Source organism: Ovis aries, chromosome 24 (genome assembly GCF_016772045.2).
Source record: "Ovis aries strain OAR_USU_Benz2616 breed Rambouillet chromosome 24, ARS-UI_Ramb_v3.0, whole genome shotgun sequence".
NCBI classification, from domain to species: Eukaryota; Metazoa; Chordata; class Mammalia; order Artiodactyla; family Bovidae; genus Ovis; species Ovis aries.
Genome location: NC_056077.1, coordinates 41174763 through 41196738, shown reverse-complemented (window position 1 = coordinate 41196738; position 21976 = coordinate 41174763). Strand labels below are relative to the sequence as shown.

General features: G+C 58.2%; 1 protein-coding gene across 1 annotated transcript; it reads right to left on the bottom strand.

Annotated features, from left to right (window-relative positions):
- Positions 1–20218: 20218 nt before the first annotated feature.
- Positions 20219–21571, bottom strand: GRIFIN (galectin-related inter-fiber protein). Its single transcript, XM_042240584.2, has 5 exons — positions 21560–21571; positions 21260–21339; positions 21006–21165; positions 20529–20695; positions 20219–20385 (listed from the first exon to the last, which is right to left on the bottom strand). The coding sequence occupies exons 1-5, from the start codon at positions 21569–21571 to the stop codon at positions 20370–20372; spliced, it is 435 nt and encodes a 144-aa protein (XP_042096518.1). The 3' UTR covers positions 20219–20369.
- Positions 21572–21976: the final 405 nt, after the last annotated feature.

Genomic DNA, 21976 nt, shown 5'->3' with positions numbered 1-21976 from the left:
GCCTGCAGAGTATAGCTTAGGTCTCCGGGCCTTCAGCACGCCCCTGCTGCGGTGGGGACTGGGCACACTTCAGCCCGGCACAGGCTTGAGTGGGATGGCACTGACCTCTGAAGGGAAGCAAGCTCCCTCGGAGGGGCAGGGGCACAGTGCCAGCCCGATGGTCAGCAGTGGTGCCCGGAGCAAAGGGATCTACAGGCGGGGAACATGGAGGGTTGGCTTCAGCCGCTTCAAAAACGGGGAGAGTGAAGTTCACAGCCCGGCCCACGCACCTCCACCCTCGCCAGGACGGCCTCTGCGTGGCCCCACGGCCCCTGTACCGCCCCTCACACTCCCTCTCCCTCCTCGCCGGGAGCGGGCGCAGTGGAGACGGCAGGGAGGGGAAGGCGCACTCCCCCCAGACCCAGGGCACAGCAGTGTTCACTGGGCCTGTCAGAGAAGGGAGAACGGTGAAGGGAAGTCCAGCGAGAGGCTGGAGGATGGGGAGGTGGGACTTCAGAGCGCCCCTCCGCGCAGCCCCCACCCCGCCCACCTGGCCCCCGAGGTCACAGGCCGCCCGCTGCTTCATGCCCCTTCCTCCAGCTCTGAGGCCGAACAGCGCCCTGGACACCAGAAGGGAAGAGCTGCGGGCTAGCAGAGACACGGGCTGAGCCGTGATTCAGGGATGGATTTTTCCACCCCAGCCGCTGGAGGACAGCAGCAGCAGGCAGCAGATGGCTGGGCGGAGAGTTTGAGAAAGAAGTGTGTGAAGCGAGGGATCCAAGACTCCTCCCGAGATCCACCCTGTTTACAGCTCGATGAGTGTCCTTAAGGAACAAGCAAGCGCTTCTGTGGGCTCAGTTCAAACGTCTGAGCTGCTTCCCAGGAAAATTCTAGCAGAAACTCTGGCTTGACGAAACGGCTCTTACTTCAAAGCCCTCTACAGAAACTGGGGGCTCAAAACCAGTCCAGATGCAACAGCTTTGCCCTCTCAGTTGGTTTCCTCCCAGAGCATCTTGCTTCCAGGAGGTTTCCAGAATATTTTGGTTTCAAAACTTTGGGGCACAAATTCGAAAAGTGGCTTTGAAGTATCAGGTTTCAAAGTCGGTCAGCTTTGGAAGTGGTCTGGGTTTCTAAAAGGTTTGGTTGAAAAATGTCTGGGTTCTAAATTCTTCCAGAAATGTTTGCCAGAGCACGGAGTTCCCACAGTACTTTGGGAGAAGGGCCGGGGTGTGGCATGGGGGTTGTCGTGGGGCGTTGTGGGGGGAGGACCAGCCTGAGCAGGGCCGTCCTGGCCTGGGCAAGGTCTGCTACGCAGCCCGCAGTCGGGCAGGGGAAGGACCTGGGCACACCCGGTCTGCCTCAGGCAGACATGTCTTCAGAAATCCCCTCCTGTGTGTCATTTCTCCTCCAGCCGGCCCCTCCGGGCACTCTGCTAATGGGTACCGGTCTCTTTGCTGGAGGGCCCCTTTCATTCCTGACCTCGGGTGGTCTGTGGGTGTCATACTCCAAGCAGAAAGTTGCTGTGAGGCTAGACTTTCCAAGGGAGGAGGTCTAATTTGGGAAAAGGCATATCGGTGGAAGCGCCAGGGCTTCCTGGAAGGTTCTTATAAAGTTACGGGCTGGACCAGAATCCATAGTCATAGGGATTATTGGCCCCACTTTGCAGATGGGGAAATTGAGACCCAGCAAGGTTGTGATGCCCTGTTCCAGCCCCCACCATTCCTCAGGAACCCAGGTGTTCTGACCCTAACTCCCCGCTGAGCCCCACCGTTCAGCAGAGCGCTTAGGAGCATCGCCTGCCACCAGATGCCTGGCCGGCCCTCCCCGACCTTGGAGGCTTCGGGGTCAGGCCCAGCCTTTGGGAAAAGCTTCCCTGAGAGGAGACACTGGCTGGAAGGAAGCAGACAGGCAGGGCCTTGGGATGGCTTGGCCCTCAGGCTGCTGACGATGGAACAGTGGGGAGTTGGCAGGAAGGACACAGCCGATAGCCTGCCGCGGTCCCGGGGTGGAGTGATGTGGGCGACAGTGTTGGCGGGGAGGCCCAGTGCAGGGGGGAGGAGAGGAAAAGGCCAGCAGAGCTGCCCCGCCCTGGGTGTCAGCGCCCGTCTGCAGAGCCAGGAGAGTCTTGCCTTAAATGTGTTAATTAACTTTGGGGCCTCTTCCCGTCCAGTGGAGCTCACACCACGTGGGCAGCAGCCAGGGAGGGCTGGGCGCCCCGCGCTCGGGGCTGCTTCCTCATCAGCCAAGGCTGCGGGGCGCCCAGGCCGCCTGCTCTCAGCGGCCGTGAGCTCTGCCCAGAGCCAGTTCTGATGCCCCATGAGCGCAATTCGGAGGGCACAGTCAGAAGGGCGCTGTTCTAACACAGAGGTATTTGACCAAGAACTTCCTGGTGGCTCACATGATAAAGAATCTGCCTGCAATGCAGGGGACCCAGGTTCCAGCCCTGGGTCAGGAAGATCCCTTGGAGAAGGGAATGGCTACCCACTCCCAGTATTCTTGCCTGGAGAATCCCATGGATATAGGAGCTGGGGTTCTGGTCCATGGAGTTGCAAGGAGTCAGACATGTCTGCGTGACCAACACTCTCACTCTCAACCAGGCACAGAGGCTGCACGCCAGCCCCCTAAGGCCTCCTGGGAAGGGGGCGCCCTGCCACAGCTGCTGAGAAGCCAGCCAGCCCTGCCCTCTCCCAGCTGGAACTTCTGGCCTGGCTTATGGCCCCACCTGGAGAGGTGGTTACCTGACGAGGCCTGGAGACGTGCGCAGGAGCCAGGTGGAGGCGAGGTGCAAGCCTCGAGTCAGCCTGCTCGTGTGGCCCGGAGACGGGTTTTCTGAGCTCCTTGAGGCTGCGGCCATGGTGTTCAGAGAGGGGTCAGGGTGGCCCCACGGGTACCCCGCCGCAGCCCCGCACGCTGCCTCCCCAGGGCTCCTAGGACCCGGCCGGGCGCCCTCTGCCTTTGCTCTGTGCTGGCCTCCAGGGGCGCTGTCCGGATGAGCTGGGCCTGAATGGCAGCGGGGGGCGGCCCGCAGGGAGGCCAGGGACGCTGATTCGGCGCTCTTGGACAGGGGCACTCGTGGGTGTCCCCACCGCCCCAGGCCCTTGTGAACCTACTCCCACCACGCACAGGGCTGCCAGCGCTCCATCTCAGCCGGCGGAGGCCAGGCCCAGGCTCCAGCACCCACCGGGCAAGACAGAGCCTCCTCACAGCCTCCCCTTGGCCGCTCCTGACCCCTCCTGCCCTGGCCGCGGGCCTGCTCCACAGCCCTCCCTCCCTTGTCTCTCCTCCACCAACAGCCTGTGTCCCCGAGTGGACCCTCTGTGTGCCTGCAGGGAGCCGCGTGGGGAGCGCAGAGCCTGTTTTGCTGGACTCTCCTTGGAGGCTGTTCCCCCACCTCCCGAATTTGGCTTGTCAAGTAAATAAACACTTCTAACATCTGTGCAGGTGAAGGAATTGGCTCCAGAAAACGTGTGAGTGGGAGGAGATCTTGGGGTCATCCCGAACCCACGGCAGGCTCCCTAGCAGATCGGGTCAGCTCTGCCTTGCTCACCTGCCATCACAGGAGGCTCACTACCTCACTGCCCCTGGTGGGTGGATAACCTCTTCCTAACTGAGTCCAGCCTGCCTCTCTCTAGCTCGGAAGCCACACAAACCTGTGGCCTCTTCCTCATTAGATGGGTTAGATCTCAGAAGACGGCTGCTGTGCTCGTCTCCCCAGGTTACGGAGAGGCTCGTGTGAAAGCTGGCGAGGGTAGAGGTCGGGACTCCCTGGCTGTCCAGCGGCTAAGGCTCTATCCTCCCAGCGCAGGGGCCCAGTTCCACCCCCGGCCAGGGAGCTGGATCCCGCATGCGGCAACTAAGACTCAGTGCAGCCAAATACATAATTTTTTTTTTTCCAGAGTGGTGGTCAGAGCCTGGCCCCAGCCTGTCACTACTTTGGGGGAATCAGAGATCCTAGTGCTCAGCTTCTGCCTCTGCTTCCTGAGGACACTTTGAGACAGGCACGTGAAAGATGCTGTAGGCTTTCTGAGGGGCTTCGGGAAACTCCAAACCTTTCAGCTGGTGAAGACGCCAGGATGTGCTCTGCTCAGCAGCGTGGTCACGTCGTGAATGGAAACACGTTCTGTCCTGGCCGAACACCTCGGGTGTTGCGTAAGAACTGGCTGTCACAGCATCCCCTTTTCTCAGCCTTTCTCCAAGCCCTGTGCCCTCGGAGGGTATGAAGGCAGTAGCTGGCACGCAGCCTGGTGCGTACGTGTGTGTGTGTGTGTGTGTGTGTGTGTGTGTGTGTGTGCGTGCATGCGTGAACTCCTGCCAGAGAGAGGGAGGGTGGTCGGGACCAGCCGGAGTGCAGGAAAGTGCAGCAGCTGCCGCCTGTACTGGTTGTGATCAAGGGAGCAGGGGGAGGCACGCAGAGCCTTTCCTCAGGCACGAGGATGGGGCTGGTGGCCGTCCACCAGCGAGTGTGGAGCTTCAGCAGGCACCCCAGGGAACCCTGTGGCTCTAACGACTTCTGGGAGGGGCCTCTATCGGGCGAGGTTGTGTCCACCTCCCCCTGGTGTGGTCAGACTCTTCCCCCTAGCTGGCATCAGCTGCCAAGAGAGTGAGTGACCGAGTGGATACAGGAGGCCACTGCCGAAACCTGCCGCAGGGACGGGCTCTGAGAGCTGCCCTGGCCTTCAAGGTGGCCTCATCTCCTCCTGGAAGCCCCCTGGTTTCTTCCCCTATTCTGTGATAGCCAGGACCTCGCCTTCCCCGAATCTGCCCACGCTTGACCTCCACTCCTCTCCCAACTTCAGCTGCCACCTGTGGCTTGTCTGCCCCCGTGATGGACAGTCCTGAACTCACCCGGGCCGCGTTCCCTTGGGGCTCTCTCTCTTCCTTTCCGTCTGCGAGGAGGGTCCCTCCCTGCTCTGGTCCCTCCTGGGGAGTCGCAAGAGATGTGTGGCTGTCTCCCCAGCTACTCCTGAGGAGTGAATGAAGCAGACAGTTCTCTCTCTTGTTTTTTCACCAGAGTCAGGGCAGCGGGAGGGGGCTGGACAGGAGGGGCTGTGGGGGTCAGCTGTGTGGCTCCTGCTCACGAGGGCGGCATGGCCGCGATCACAGGCCCTACTGACCCATCGGGTAAAAGGAGGCACCTCTTCCTCGGCTGCTGACTGTGATTAAGTTTTGTTAAAAAAAAAAAAAAAAAGTTTCGTGTTCATGAAAAGCAGCACAAGAATAGAGTTCAGAGTGCTGAGTTTTTCAGATAAAACCAAGATTTTGTGGCTATTCCTCCTCTATCGGCCACTCTCCTCCAGGTGCCCTGGGGGTAAAGAACCCACCTGCCAGCGCAGGAGAGGCAAGAGACACAGGTCTGATCCCTGGGTCGGGAAGAGCCCCTGGGGGAGGAGACGGCAGCCCACTCCAGTACTCTTGCCTGGAGAATTCCATGGACAGAGGAGCCTGGCGGGCTGCAGTCCATGGGGTTGCGAAGGAGTCAGACAGGACTGAGTGACTGAGCGCAACTCAGCTGTTCCGGGAGGGATGTACTTGGCCATCGTTTATCAAGGTTAGGGTCACCCGCCAGGGGCTGTCTCACTGAACCTTTCCAACAACCCTTTGAACCACAGGGTAATTTAAAGTTTTCTTATAACTTCCCTAAAAACTAAACTAAAAGAAGTGAAATTAATTTTAGCAGTATATTTGACTCAATATATCCAAAATGTTATTTCAATTTGTGAATCATAAAAATTATTGTAGGCTATTTTATAGCCTGAGTGTCTAAATTATTTTTTTATACTAAGACTTCCACATCCAGTGTGTATTTTATACTCACAGCATATACCAGTTCAGGCCAGCCACGTTTCAAGTGCTCAGCTCAGTTCAGTCGCTCAGTCGTGTCCGATTCTGCGACCCCATGGACTGCAGCACGCCAGGCCTCCCTGTCCATCAGCAACTCCCGGAGTTGACCCAAACTCATGTCCGTTGAGTCGGTGATGCCCTTAAGTGCTCAGGCAGCCACAAGTGGCCAGAGGCCGCCATAATAGACCGTGTAGGTTTGAGGAGTGGGCTCCGTAGCTGTCTCAGTTTCACAGATAAGGAAAGTGAAGAGAGGGAGGGATTTGACCAAGATCGAAGTCCTCCAGGCCGCGGCCCAGCAGCTGCGCCGGGATTTTGGCTCCATTCAGGCAGGAACCTTCCCAGGGGCCAAGCGCCAGCCGGCCCTGCAGCTCTGGAGCGACCCCAGGGCCTTCCCTCCCTTCCCCCTCTGCCATGGGCACAAGCGAGGTCCCCTCAGGGGAGGTGTGTGTGCTCGGTTGCTTCAGTCGTGCCCGACGCTGTGTGTGCGAGCCCGACTCTGTGTGCGAGCCCGTGGCTCCTCTGTTCATGAGATTCTCTGGGCAAGAGTACTGGAGGGGATAGGCATTTCCTTCTCCAGGGGGTCTTCCTGACCCAGGAAGTGAACCCGCGTCTTGGCAGGTGGGTTCTTTACCGCGAGCGCCACGTGGGACCTCTGGGGAGGGGTCCAGCAGGCGAGATGACCGGGCCCCTGGGTCGGCTCCGGGCTGGGTTTGCCTGTGTCCCCATGACTCCCGCCAGGGGGCAGCCTCGGGTCAGGAATACCGCCTGCCGGGCAGGGCCTTTGCTGGGAAATCCAAGGGCCTTTCCAAGGGGCTCGGGCAGTTCCCGGGCCTGGTGAAACTTTCCGCAGGGGCGGGCTGGCAGGAGAGGGGTGCCCTCTCATTCAGCTCCATTACTTGCTCTCTGTGGAGGTCACTCCCCACCTCGGGCCCCTGTTGAGGGATCCTGGAGACGTGTGGTTTGGCCTCCCCGGGTCCTGAAGCCCCATGGGCGTGGCCACAGGACCACCAGTTCCCGAGTTGGTCCTTGGGCCTCCTCTGTTGGGGGTGACCTGGAGTACAGGCACGTGCACGCGCTCCGGATGGGGCTCAGCCCCCGCACACACTTGTCCAGTTGTGGGGGCCCCGACAGAAGTGGGTCTGTGTGTCTTTTGTCCGTCTTCTCACTGACTTTTTTTAATGTGGAGTTTCGAGAGTTCATACAAATCCTGGAAATGAGTCCTTTGTCAGCTGTGAGGTTTGCAAATATTTGCTCCTACTCCGCAAGTGTGTGTCTTTTTGTCCTTTAAGAGGGTCTTTTACAGAGCAGGAGGTTTTTGTAAACTTTTGATGAGATTCAAGTTGCTCACTTTGTTTTTTAATGGACTATGGCTTTGGTGTTAGATGTAAGAACTCGCCCACCAAGTCCTGGGTCCCAAAGCTCTCCTATGCCATCTTCTGTAAGTTTTCTATTATACACTTAAATCCATGATTAATTTGAGTTGATTTTTAAAAATAAATTGTGATGCTTAGATTGAAGTTTACATTTAAAAAAAAATTATCTCTTTTAGGCTGTGCTGGGTGGGCTTTCTCAGGTACAGTGAGCAGGGCCTTCTCTTGCACCATGCACAGGCGCTGGGCGTGAGAGCTTCAGCGGTTGGTTTGAAGGCTTAGTGGCCCTGTGACCTGTGGGGTCTTCCCGGACCAGGGCCGACCTGGCGCCCCTTGCATGGCAAGGCGGATCCTCGGCCGCTGGACCACCAGCGATGCCATGAGGTCTGCTGTTTCTGCCTGTGGCTTGTCAGTTGCTCCAGTGCTGTTTACTGAAAAGGCAGTCTTGCCTGCGCTGAATTGCTTTTGCACTTTCGTCGAGAATCAGCTGGCCGTGCTCCCGCAGCGCTCTCCCGGGCTCTCTGTTGCCCCCTCCACCTGCGTGCCTGCCCTCCACCCACGCCTGGCACTGCCGATCTGTCGCCGTCCAGGAAGGCTTGAAAAGGCAGAGTGAGTCTGCTCCTTTCGGTCTTCTTCAGAATTGTTTTAGCTGAGTTCCTTTGTCTTTCCACATAAATTTTAGTGTACATTTTTCTGTTTCTACAAAAAATATTGCTGGGATCTTTGCAGGAATTGCATTAATCTGTATAGCAATTTCGGGAGAAATGACATCTTTACTATCTTGAGCCTTATATTCCATGAGAAAAATGTGTCTCCCCACTGTTAAGTCTTTTGTTTCTTTCTTTGGTATTTTGTAGTTTGCAGCGTAAAAGTCCTATACGTATTTTGTTAGATTTGCATCTGTGTGAGTGTGCTAAGTCACTTCAGTCGTGTCCGACTCTTTGCAACCCCATGGACTGTAGCCTGCCAGGCTCCTCTATCCGTGGGATTCTCCAGGCCAGCATACTGAGGTGGGTTGCCATGCCCTCCCCATGGTTTCGACCCAGGGATCAAACCCACAGCTCTTGCGTCTCCCGCACTGGCAGGCGGACTCTTCACCACTAGCGCCACCTGGGAAGCTCTAGACTGGCGGCTTGAGCTTTTATTTTTAGTGATTATAAATGGTATTGTATTTTTCACACAATAAAATAATACAACAAACACAGATACTATAATACCACAAAATGATACACGTTTGTTCCTTTAAAAAAACAGGTTTGTTGACGAGGTAAAATTAACATCACACAAAATGTACCCTTTGGACATGATTTCTAGTAAATTTACAGGGTCATACAACCATAACCACGAGCCAGTTGTAGAACGTTTCCATCACGCCAAAACTCCCCCAAGCCTGTTTAGCCCGCTCCACGTCCACTGGCGTCCCAGGAAATCACTGACCTGATTTCTGTCTCCGTCGTCTACCTTCTCTAAGCGTTTGTCTGGACGGAATCATGCAGTGTTGGGAGTCGTGTGTGTCTGGCTTCACTCAGGCTGTTTCCGTGTTGGGAGTCCTGTGTGTCTGGCTTCGCTCAGCCTGTTTCCGTGTTGGGAGTCCTGTGTGTCTGGCTTCATCAGCCTGTTTCCGTGTTGGGAGTCCTGTGTGTCTGGCTTCACTCAGGCTGTTTCCGTGTTGGGAGTCCTGTGTGTCTGGCTTCACTCAGGCTGTTTCCGTGTTGGGAGTCCTGTGTGTCTGGCTTCGCTCAGCCTGTTTCCGTGTTGGGAGTCCTGTGTGTCTGGCTTCGCTCAGCCTGTTTCCGTGTTGGGAGTCCTGTGTGTCTGGCTTCGCTCAGCCTGTTTCCGTGTTGGGAGTCCTGTGTGTCTGGCTTCATCAGCCTGTTTCCGTGTTGGGAGCCCTGTGTGTCTGGCTTCATCAGCCTGTTTCCGTGTTGGGAGCCCTGTGTGTCTGGCTTCATCAGCCTGTTTCCGTGTTGGGAGCCCTGTGTGTCTGGCTTCATCAGCCTGTTTCTGAGAGTCACGCAGCTGTCGCAGGCGTCAGTGCTTAACTTTTCAGCTGCTGAAGAGCGTCGTGTCGTCTGGATGGACTCCGTCCTGTTCGGCCATTCCTCAGCTGATGGGCGTTTGCGTTGTTTCCGGTCGGGGAGTGCCGTGGAGATAATGCTCTGCACATTCACATATTGACACATCTGTGTGTGGACGTATGTTTTCATTTCTCTGGAATAGATTCCTGAGGGTGGAAATTCTCGGTCACCTGGAAGTTCACCCTTTTAAAGAAGCTGCAGGCTGCTTTCCACGGTGGCTGTACCATTTTGCATGTCAGCAGCGGTGCAGGAGGGTTTCGGGTTCCCCAGTCTTCACCACGCTTGCTACTGTCTTTCTGATGCCGGCCATCCAGGTGCTGGTGGCTCAGTCCCTAAGTCACGTCTTGACTCTTGTGACTCCGTAACTGTAGCCCACCAGGCTCCTCTGTCCGTGGGATTTCCCAGGCAGGAAGACTGGAGTGGGATGCCGTTTCCTTCTCCAAGGGATCTTCCCGACCCGGGGGTCGACCCACGCTCCCAACACAGGGGCCTGGGTTTGATCTCCGGTCAGGGAACTGGAACCAGCTAAGACTCGTTGCAGCCAAATAAACAAAAACACTTCTTACATGAAATACAGTCCATTTCTGCATATTGATTTTAGATCCTGCTGCCTTGCTAAACTCATGTGTTGGTTCTAATGGCTTTGGGGGGAGATTCCTTAGGATTAACGTAATACTCACAGGACTGTGTCATCTGTGAGTAGCGATAGTTTTACTTCTTTCTTTGCAACCAGGGTGGCTTTCATTTATCTCTTTTGTTTTATCTTTCTTTATTTTTGCTTTTTCCACTGGCTGGAGCCTTCAGTATAACGTTGAATAACAGTGGCAAGAGCGGATGTCCTTTTTTTCCCCAGCGTTAGAGAGGAAAGTGTAGCCCTTCACCATGAGGTGTGGTATTGTCATACTTCTCATAGATTCCTTTGTCAGTTTGAGGAAATTCCCTCCATTTCTAGTCTGCTGTGAGTCTTATCACGAGTGGGTATTAGACTCCGTCAGATGCTTCCCTGCATCTAATGAGGTTATCCCGTGGGCTTCCTCTTCTCTTTTGTCAGCTGGGAGTATCACATGAATTGATTTGAGAATGTTAGACTACCTTTGCATTCCTGGAATAAATCCCACTTGGTTGTGATGTATGATCCTTTTTACATGGCACTGTATTCAGTTTGTAATATTTTGTTAAGGGTTTTTGCTTCCGTGTTCATAAGGATATTGGTCTGTAGTTTTCTTGTGATGTCTTTCTCTTGGTGTCGGGGAATGTCCTCATAGAACGAGTTGGAAAATGTTTCCTCTTTCATTTTGTGAGAGATTTGGTATTATTTTTTCTTCAAATGTTTGGTAGAATTATCAGTAAGGCCATCTGGGATGGACTTTTATTTGTGGGAAGAATTTAAGTTACTAATTCAATTTCCTTGCTACAGGTCTTTTCCAACTTTCAATTTATTCCTAAGCCAATTTTTAATTTTTGAGTCTTTATGGGAATTTATTCATTGCATCTAAGTTGTTTATTTTGCTAACATGAAGTTGTGCATAATATTCTCTTGTAAGCCTTTATTTCTGTAGGGTAAGTGTTCTCCCCTCTTGTGTTCCTGAATTTGGTAATTTATACCGTCTGTCCTTTTTTTTTTTTTGGTCAGTCTAGCTAAAGATTTATTTTTTTAAATTTCTTTACCACACTGCTTGGAAGATTCCCTGGAGAAGGGATAGGTTACCCACTCCAGTATTCATGGGCTTCCCTGGTGGCTCAGACAGACAGTAAAGAATCCACCTACAATGCGGGAAACCTAAGTTCGATCCCTGGGTTCGGAAGATCCTCTGGAGGAGGGCATGGCCACTCACTCCAGTATTCTTGCCTGGAGAACCCCGTGGACAGAGGAGCCTGGTGGGCTGCAGTGCACAGGGCTGCAAAGAGCTGGGAGCGACTGAGTGACTAAGCGCAGCTCGGCTCAGCCTGTAGGACCTTGGTTTCCCCAGCCAGGAATCGGACCCCAGCCCCCTGCATGGAAAGCACGCAGTCTTAGCCGCTAGACAGCCAGCGAAGTCACAGCGTTCTTTAAAAAGACGCCTTGTGGCTCCGCTGACCCTCTCCTTTTCCGCTGCCATTGCTTTCTGTGCCGGCCTTTGTTACTGCCTGCCTTGCGCTTGCTTTCGGTCTAATTTTCTCCTTCTAGCTTTCAAGGTGGAGACTTACCGATCTGAGACTTTTGATCTAGGTGTTCGGCATAGTTTGCTTCTGAGCACTGCTTTCGTTGCAGAGCTCGTTTTCATTTTCACTTGGGCTTTCCAGGTGGCTCAGTGGTGAAGAACCCACCTGCCAACGCAGGAGACTCAGGAGCCGTGGGTTCAGTCCCTGGGTCGGAAAGATCCCCTGGAGGAGGGCATGGCAACCCACTCCAGTACTCTTGCCTGGGAAATCTCGTGGACAGGGGAGCCTGGCGCGCTGCAGTCCATACGGGTGCAAAGAGCCGGACGTGACTGAAGCGACTCAGCACGCGTGCATTTTTATTCAGTTTAGAACATTCCCCGTTTTCTCCAGTGATTTCTTCTGTGACTCGTGTTTTCTTGAAACATGTCGTTTCTTTTCCAGATATCTGAGGGTTTCCCGGGTGATTTTCTGCTGTTGGTTCCTGACTTAATTCCACTGCGGCTGGGACACGCTCTGTGCAGCTTCAGTCCTCTTACGCGTCTTGAGGCGTGAGCTGTGGCCGAGCACGCACTCTGTGCCGAGGTGGCCCCAGGCGCGTTCGGGGGCAGTGTGTCTCTGCCCTGCCGGGTGGGGTGTCTGTGCCGAGGTGGCCCCAGGCGCGCTCGGGGGCAGTGTGTCTCTGCCCTGCCGGGCGGGGTGTCTGTGCCGAGGTGGCCCCAGGCGCGCTCGGGAGGAGTGTGTCTCTGCCCTGCCGGGCGGGGTGTCTGTGCGTGTTGGGTCTAGCTGGTTGCAGTGTTGTTCACGTCTTCTCTGTCTCTCCTGACTTTCTGACGAGCTGTTCTGTCAGTTATCCAGCATAGGGTATCTCCACCTGCGTTGTTTAATTTTTTCCTTCCAGTTCTGTCGGCTTTTGCTTCCTGTATTTTGAGACTCTTACATTAGAGGCGCATGCTCTTATAAGTGCTGTATCACTGGGAAGTGTCTCTAGGCGCTCGGCTTATCTTAGTGTCTGTCTTGTCTCGTGCTAATACAGCCGCCTGAGCTGTTCTGTGGCCGGATGCTGGCATGTGTATCTTTTTCTGTCCATTTTCTTTCACCTATTTGTGTCTTTGAATCTAAGGTTTAGACAGTACAGAGTTGAATCTTGATTTAAAAAACGTTTTGTCATGCAAAATTGTTGTAATACAGTCTGAAAGCATTGGCCTTTTGATTGGGGTGTTTAGACTCAAATTCACATTTAATGTAATTATTCACACAATTCACAGAAATATTCACAAAAGAGAAGCAGGTTTGATCCCGGAGGAGGGCGTGGCAACCCCTTCCAGTGGTTTTGCCTGGAGAATGACGTGGACATTCTCCTCCATGGACAGAGGAGCCCGGCAGTCTGCAGTCCATGAGGCTGCGCAGAGTCAGGCGTGATTGAAGTGAGCCAGCACGCATGCACGCACACGCCATTTTCATTTCTCTGGTTTTGTGGGGCTTTTTTTGTCTGCAACTTGTAGCATGCAGAATCTTAGGGCTCAAACCAGGGATGAAACCTTGGGTCCCCTGCATTGGAAGACCAGAACCTTAACTTCTGGGTCACCAGGGAAGTCCCCTTGTTGATTTTTTACAACTGTATTTCTAATGCTTTTCTTAGCGTCTGCCTTGAGGTTTACATATGCGTCTTATCAGCATCTCCTTCTGAATAATACTGACTTAATTCCAAAACATTCGTAACTCCACCTCCCTCCACGTTTTTGTGCTATTATCGTCATACGTGTTATATCTGTGTCTGTCATAAATACAGTGGTAAAATTATTCCCTATATGAAACTATACAGTGTCATCCTTGTTTAGTTACACAATCATATCTTTTAAAAAAGTCAAGAAATCAAAGCATGTTTACCGGGCCTTTTATCTGCCGCCCATGTCTACCATCCCGGTGCTCCTCATTTTCTCTGCAGCTTTGAGTTACTGTCTCTTGCCGTTTCCTCTCGACCGGGAGGACTTCTGGTCTTTATTGTGAGGCAGGTCTGGCTGCAGTGCTTCTGCTTGGACTTTTTAAACCTGGAAATGTTTTCGGTTCGCCTTCATCCGTGATAGTTTTGCTGGATGTGGGATTTGGGGCTGACTTCGCTTTCTTTTGCTGCTCTGAGCCTGTCCTCCCGCTGGCCAGGCCTGTCCTCCTCCCTGATAAGAAGGGAGCCATCCTTCTCTTGTTGTCCTATGAATACGAGGCTTCTTTTTCTCTTGCTGTTCTCACATCTTTTTTGAAGATTTTTTAGAAACAATTAGACATTGGATTTTATTTTGTTTTTTGACTGTGCCCCACAGCAGGGGGCGGTCTCGGTTCCCCCACCAGGGGTTCAACCCGTGCCCCCTGCAACAGAAGGTGGAGTCTTAACCACTGGCCCCCAGGGAAGTCTCTGGCTTCAAGTTTTCCCTCTGGGTTTGATTTAACCTTGTGGTGTCCGTGGAGTGGTGGGTGCAGTCAGTAGACCCATTCTGGTGTCCATCGTTCAAGACCCAGATCCATCAGACAACCCCAGGTAGCCCGTCCTGGGCTGACCCAGGGGAGGGAGAGGGGTCCAGAAGGAAGACCCTCCAGGTGCCTTCAGCTTCTGAGGGGGATCTTCTTCGCCTCAAGACCATGGTGCACAGGGGAAGGCCAAGTGTCCAAAGAGAAGCTGGCGTGTGTTTGCAAAGGGGGCCGAGTGAAACAGTGTCCTTTCCTGCTCTATGGTGAGGGGTTAAGGAAGGTGACAACTTTTAGGGAAGATCTGTGCCCGGGGACGGAACTGGCTGAAGGGCATGTAGGCAGAGTGGGCGGCGGAGCAGAGGCTTGGAGGCCGGGGGCCGTCTGAGCCGCGCGCGCTCCGGTCAGCCTGGGAGCAGAACTGGTGGGGCGGCTGGCGGCAGCCTCATGTGCTCACGGCCGCGTCAGGGCAGCGCCGTCATCTCGCTGACACTGCCTGCCAAGGTGGCGAACCCCGCTCACCATCTGAACGCCTCGGGCCCTGACTCAGAGCCCCATCCCAAGGCCGACCCTGACTCCCCAGCACGCTTCTTCCCCCGCTTCCCCAGGTGCCAGAGCCGGTGCCTGCTCAGCCCCCCAGGGCGGCTGAGAGCCCGGAGCGTGGGAAAGCCCTCGCCAGTGTGCCGGCCTGGCCCCTGCACGCTCACCACACTCTGACACCCAGACAATGCCAGCCTCTGAGCAGAGCCCTGGGTGGGCTGTAACCATGGCAAGGGCCCTGCCAGGCAGCGGAGCCAAGTGCCCGTCCAGGGTCAGCCGGGCCTGCGGCCCTGGTTGCCGCTTTGTCCCGTGGGCTGGAACTGGTCCCAGGCGAGCGGGCTCTGAAAGGCCGGCTGTCGGGGAGGGCAGTACTCACTGCGCAGGAACGAGGCTCGGGGCTGCAGGGAGGGCTGGGGCTGGAGGGAGGGTGGCGGGCTGTCTCCAGGGTCCAGCAGGGTCCAGGCAAAGCACAGCCGGGTCAGGGTGCGGCTGGAGGCGCCTCCCGAAGGGGCCGCGGGAGCATGCCACCTCCGTCACACACACCCACTCCGTACGCCCCTCCCCCACAAGGCCCAGGCCTGGCACTCCCGGAAGGAGGCTGCCCCCTTCTCCAGGTGCCAGGAGGTTCCAGGCAGCTGGCCAGAGTACACAGGGTCCCCTCCAGCCAGCCCCTGGGCTCCCTGGGGGCCTGGATGGGCCACAGCCACTGGCCCTGCCCACTTCCCACTACCTGCCTGCCCACCCCGATCCCCTCCCAGACCCGCAGGAATCAGACCTGTCAGTGTGGGCCTGCCAGGGCCAGCTGTGGGGGTCAGAGCGCCGCCCCCAAAACGGTGTTTACCAAACCCATGTTTGCAAGCACAAAACCTCACTTGAAAAAAAGAAAAGAATAAGGAGGGCCTCCCTGGTTGTCCAGTGGCTGTCCAGTGCAGCAGCGTGAGTTTGCTCGCTGGTCCAGGGAGACCCCGCGGGCCGCAGGGCAGCTAAGCCCGTGCGCCATGGCCGAGTCCGCAGTAGTGGACTGCAGAACCCCGGGCGCAGAGAGCCGCTGCTCCACGGCCAGAGTAGCCACTGCTGCCCCCTCTCCACAGCTGGAGAGGGCCTGCCCGCAGCAGGGAGACCCGGCACGGCCGGAAATAAGTGTAAAACATACTTTTAAAAGGAGGAAAAGCAGTGAAAATACCACCAAGTATACACACACACACACACACACACACACACACACGTTTTTCCAACATCCACACAAATATCCAGAAAGCTCTGGAATCATTGCCTGGGTTCAGATCCCAGCTCTGCCAAGGCCGTGCTGTGTGACCCCAGGCAAACGTCTTCCCGCTCTGTGTCTGAGATCCCTCATCTAAACATCGACAATGGGCCCGACCTCAGAGGGCTCTTGCGAAGATAAGTGAGGTCACCGCTAAGTGTTTAGAAAAGAGAGCTTCTCTGCTGAGCCCCTGGGGGCCCCAGGTCCCAGCTGTCACAGCGCTCACATTTTTCACCACTGAGCCCTCTTGGCAAGTCCTATCCCCCCAAAGCTGGGCTGCCTTTAACCCCTGAAATCATCACCAAGACCCCAAGTGGGAAGGGACAGTGAGCAGAGAGGAGAGTAGGGGACATGGCGCAGACTCTGGAGGAGAGCTGCCCCTCCCCCAGGGAACAGGACCTGACTTTCAGAGGCGCCCCCCCCACCTAAGCTGGGAGAGGGACCCCGCCCTCCTGGAGGGGCCCCAGCGGAGGGGGAAGCTGATGCCTCTTGCCCACCCCAGTTCCTCCGCTCCCAGCTCTTCTCCCCTCTGCTTGGCAGAACCTTCTCAGCCCGCCACCCAGGGATCCCGGGCTGCCCTTCTCCTTCTGGGGAGGAGGACATGAGCCCAGGCCTCTAGAGGACCAGGTGGCCTGGGGAGGGGACGCTCCTCCCATGTCGCCTCCCTACCCATGGGACCAAAGCGGGCTGGGGGTAAGATGGGGCTTCAGCACAGTGAGGCCAGCAGGAGCGCCGTCTGCACATCAGAGGCGCTGCCCCCTAACAAAGCCACAGCCCGACCCGGTGAGGAGGCTCAGCCCACTCTGTGCAGGACCTTGCCCTCCACAGGCCTCCCAGGTGGACTGGTCAGCCCCCAGGCCCGCTGGAGTGGACCACGCCAGCACGGCAGCACCACTGCCTCGCGCAGGAGAGCCTGTCGGGGGAAGACGGGGCTGGCGGCTCAGTGCCAACGGGAGGAGCCCCACCTCCCTGAGTCAGCGGGTGTCCATGGGGCATCCCACAGGGAAGGGCCCCTGCTCCTGGGGCTGCGGCAGGGGCTTCTCTTGGCTGGGGCCCTCACCTTCGGGGCTGGGGTCACTGCCTCGGTGCTGAAAAGACAGCTCCGGCCGACAGGTGGGGAGGGGGTAATCAGGAGGGACAAGCCCCCTACTGAAGGTGGCGCTGCGCGGTGACTGAGGGCTCAGGGGCTCCAGCCAGGGTGGGGAGGGGAGCTGGGGCAAATAACACCTGCCCCCCGCCCCCTTCTCCAAGGCCAAGTGTCCAACTGGAAAGTGAGCGTCAGAGAAGCTGTAATTGGCTCGAGTCCATCATTCAGTGGGGGCTTCCCTGGAATCCCACGGACAGAGGCGCTGTCGGGCTACAGTCCAGGGGGTCGTAAAGAGTCGGGCATGACAGTGACTAACTCGTGCGCCCACGTCATTCAGCACAGGGCCAGGGCTGGGGTTCCGCAGTAACGCAGACAGGAAGGGCCCGGCCGCACCTGGTTCTCCCCGGCTCAGCAGCTGGCCTCAGGCCCAGGCTGTTATTCTGCGGGAGCTCAAACCCTGGGCCCAGCAACTCCCTGTGCGGGCCCTGGAAGTGGGTCCCGGCAACCTGCCGCTGGGGTTGAGGCAGACCTGCGTCTGGTGCCTCTGCTGGCCAGTCTGTTCCTCGGGAGGTGGAGAGGCTTTCAGAACACGGGGTCGGGGGCAGGAAGGCACCCAGTAACCCTGTCCCACTGGGGCTGGACAGGCAACAGTGGATTTCAGAGCAGAGGTCCTGAACTGGTCAGCCCAGGGCAGCTTGCAGGTTGATGCCTCGTTCAGTGTACGTAGTGGTCAGTATTTGTTAGTAAAAGCAGATATTATTGGACAGCAACTTAACTTGGGGTTTTTAAAGTCAGAGCAGCTGCCCACTCTGGCCCACATTCTCCTGTGCCTAGCTTGAAGGGGTGAGCATAGTAGGGGACCGTCTCGGCTCTGGCTGGCCAGGCAGGGAGAGACAGCTGGCAAACCTGGGAGCAGCTAGATCCGCGAACCAAACTCCGCTCCTTAGGAGCAAGTGCAGCAGTGATAGAGTAAACTCGGCCAGGGAGCCTCGCAGTCCCAGCACGGAGGCAGGGAGCAGACGAGGGGCCGGAACAACGAGAAGGGGTCGGCTGGCTGAGCGCAGGGGGAGGGCTTGCAGGGAGGGGCCGGTGCAAAGGCCCTGGGGCAGAGGCGGCGCCTGGCGGTGGGGAGAGCAGCCGGAAGTGCGAGGCCCTCGGTGCAGAGGGGCGGGGTTGGGCGTGTTCTCAAGCCCCGAGTGTGGGCCCACCTTAAACAGGATGAGGTGGCGGTGGAGGCCTCTGCTGTCCCCTGGTCCCTGTTGGGAGGGTCATCTCTGACTTGTTCAAATCTCTGAGTGGTCTTCCCCAAGTCAGTCATTCACTTATCCGTTCAGCTATGTCCAGAGCTACAGGTGCTCTGGAGCAGCTGGGGCTGGGAGAGGAAGAGGCTGGAGTAAGACCTGGCCCCCGGCCTCCAGAAGAGGCAGTGTGAGGAGGACAGGAGGTGGAGGGAGCAGAAGTCAGGGAGGGCTTCCGGGGGGAGGTGTCACTGAGCCGAGGGGACAGTGTCAGCTCTGACCACGGGCTGTGGCGCTGGGCTGGGGCGCAGTTGTAGGCAGGCGGGTACCTCCTGCCCTGTGTGCTGAGAGCAGAGAGGGTCATGGAAGGGTCACCACACGGCACACAGCTCCTGCAGCAGGACTCTCTGAGCCCGTAGCCCCCTGCACCCCACTTCATAGCTGGGGCTCAAGACACAGTGGGCCTGGGGCCCCTGAGGTCTGACTTGCCCCCGCAGAAGCGCTGATTCAAAGCGGCCTCAGCTCAGGACCAACTTCGAGGGATGCTGTGTGTGTGTGTGTGTGTGAATTCTGTCAGGTGGGTTTTTTGGCTCCATCTCTCATCTGCTGAGCAACCCTAGGAAACTCACTTAACCTCTCTGAGCCTGCTTCCCGCCTGTAAAAGGAGTGTTCTCTCTCGCCAAGTTCTTGGGCGATGGTGCAGACCTGGCCCTCGAGTAGAGCCCAGCAGAATCCAAAGTCAGTATGTCTGCCTCTGAGCCCAGGATGTCCCCAGACTCAGCAGCCCCTGAAACCCGTGTGTTCCCGCCCTCCCACCTTGCATCACTCTTGCGGAGGCAGTTTCACCAGGAGGGGAGCCTTTTGCTCACAAGGAGACCAGGCCCAGAGAGGGCGAGCAGGCATCTTGAGTCGAAGCAGGGGGCCCGTGCGGTGAGCAGGGAGCCCCGCCGCTGGGCTCGGACCCCCACCCGCACCCTGGCCCCTTCCCACCACCCCAGTCCTCCCCAGGGCCTGAGCGGCTACACGTCCACCGGCCCGCCAGCCCCCAACCCCTCCTGGTGGACACAAAAGGCCGGGCCTCCCGCAGGAGGGGGCGGGAAGGGGCTCCTGGGCCAGCTGGGCCATGGACACAGGGAAGTGAGCGGAGACAGGAAGGAAGCGGCTCTGCTGGAGGCTGGGGCCGCCATTGTCCCACCTGGGGGCGGGGGCGCAGCGTCTGCCCTCTGTCCCGGTGCCCAGGGGCTCCTCCGCTCCGGAGGGCCCCAGCCGGGGTGGTCACTGGGCCCTGCCCTCTCTGAGCCCCTCCCTGCTACCCTCCTCCCCTCCCAGCCTCAGGTTCCCCGTAACCTTGGAGCAGGAGACGCCAGGGCAGATCCTGCCAGGGATTCCTCTCCTGGGCTTCTGCTGAGTCAGCTCCCGAGCCCAGCACTCCCCGTGAGCTGAGGGCTCACCCGGCCCGCAGAGGGCCAGAAGCTCCTGCGTCTGCGATCGCCGACCTGCCTTTGCCGTAAATCACTCGCGTGTGCAGGGTGGATGCCTCCATTCTAAACTGTGCCGCCGCTGCTTTGATTGAGATGGACAGAGGGGTGGATGGGTGAGCTCCGAAACCAGGGCCAGGGGACCCCCAGCCGTGTGCACTCTCCCCAGACGTGGCCCCCTGGGCTCCCCCGTTCCCCCCACACACCCAGAGGGCACTTCTGTCCAGGTGGGACCCCTTCCCTCCACCCTTCGAGAAGCAGGGTGAGGAGACAGTGTTGGGACTTCCCAAGGGGGCAGAGCTGGAGGGTGTGAGTTCTGGTGTCCTGGCTGAGGACCAGCTGGGACCTTCCTGCCAGGAGCCCTTCCCTCTCCTAATCTCATGACCGCTTCCACGCCCGCCCCCTAGAGGAGGACTCCCCGCTGAAGGCAGGAGGAGAAGGGGGTGACAGAGGATGAGATGGTTGGACGGCATCATCGACTCAGTGGAAAGGAGTTTGAGCAAACTCTGGGAGTCAGTGAAGGACAGGGAGGCCTGGCGTGCTGCAGCCCACGGGGTCGCAAAGAGTCGGACACGACTGAGCGGCTGAACAGTAACGACAACCCCAAGCCTGTGTCCGTCGCAGCCCCCCAGACCCCTATGTCCTGGGGATGAGTTAAGGGTCAGCCCATCCCCAAGACACAGGTCTCAGGGACTTCTGGCCCCCGCCCCGCACCGGCCCACCCCCGTCTCGCAGCAGCCAAGCTTCTGCAGCCTGCTTAAACTTTATTGGAGGTGGAGCTGAAATAGGGGTCCCAGAACCACAGAGCCCTCTCCCTCCAGCTTCTCCAGGGTGGGCTTCACTGGATGCAAGAGGGTCAACGGCCAAGGCTCGATCCCGGGACTTCGAACACAGCTCAGTAGCCCCCGGCCCTGCAAGCATCGGGCCCCCGCCTCAGCTCCAGCCCCGCCCCCTGCTCCCCGCCCCCCCCCACCCCCTCCCCCTCCCCCCTGCACGGGCCCACAGGCCCCTCCCAGGCAGATGGGATAAAGATGCTCTGTGGGCAGAACGTTACCCCCAGCTCAGGCCTTTCCTGGCCAGCTCCACCTGGGCCAGGCGGTGGTCGCTCAGCACCTGCACCCTCGTGATGGCGGCCAGTGGCCTGTGGCGGTGGGCGAACTGCAGGACCTTGTGCTCCTGGGCGTGGACGTGGAAGTGTTCTGCGTCCGAGCTGACCTCCATCTGGGGGCGGGCAGGCCCGGGGTCCCCTCAGCACACAGGCCTGCCCCCCAGGGATTCAGAGCCCCAGCTGGGGGCCCCTTCCCCTCGCCTCAGAGCCATGGCTGGCAGCCAGGGGGCACAGCCCCCAGACCCAGCAGGGAGACTGCTGAACTGGCTCTCCCCTGTAAGCATCTGCAGCGAGCCCCCCACTCAGCCGGAGCCCCAGCGGGGACAGCAGGGGCAGGACAGACCTCCCTGCCCCACCCCACGGGCCTCCCCCTCCTGCCGCGCGGGTCCCCCCACCTCCCAGGGGCTCGCCCCAGCGCCTCACCTCAAAGGGCTCCCCGAGCACCAGCGGGAAGACGCTGGACGCCTCCTCCTGGCCCCAGCGGCCGCCCTGGAAAGCGTTGGCCACCATGGTGGCACTGGAGAACCGGGGCTTGATGTGGAAGACGATGTCGCCCGTCTCGGACAGGAAGTTGATCTCAAACCTGGGGGGCACCATGAGGTTGGCGAGGGCGGCTGGGCGGTCACCCCACAGAGGCCAAGGAGGGGACCCAGGGAGGGGAGGGCGTGGTCCCTTACTGGTCCTCTCCAGAGTCAGAGTGTCCCTGCACCAGTAGGTTCCAGCCTGGGGCCAGGCCCCCCGCGTGGAAGGCTTCAAACTGCAGACAAAATGGGTGGCAGAGGCCCTGGGTCCCGGGCCCCCTCCTTGGGGTGTCCCCCACCCAGGAGGCCCCACAGCCTGTGGCCCAGGCCCAGGCCCCGGCCCCCTGAGCAACGTGCCCACTCGGCCAGGGGGTCTCAGCCTGGGGAGGGGGAGCAAGGCTGGCGGGGCCCCCACCGGGCCCTCTTCCCTACTCCCCAAACCCAGGTCTCACCCACCTGCAGGGCCATCTCTCCGGCTTCTGTGGGGAGCAGCGCAGCCTGGGGATATAGCGGCTGGGCTGGGCGGGGGCACGGGGCCCCACCCCAGGGATGAGGTCACCGGCCTTCCCTGCCCCCTCAGCCTCTCGCCCTCCCCCGCCAGCAGGTCCTCTAGTCCAGCTCCAGGACAGGGTGGCCCCCTCCCCCCCCTTTCCTCGGGGGCCTGCGTGGCTCTCAGGCTTCACTCCACTTCCGAGGACCCCCAGGAAAGCACTTCTCCGTTCTTGGAGGCAAGGCGTGGCCCAGGCAGCCCCCCAGTCAGCCTCAGCCTCCAGGGTCTCCGGGACCCAGACTCCCCCATCTGGTCAAGAGAGGAGGCCTACCCACCCTGCCCTGGACTTCGGGGCCGTCTGCCTGCCTGGTGACTCAAGCCCC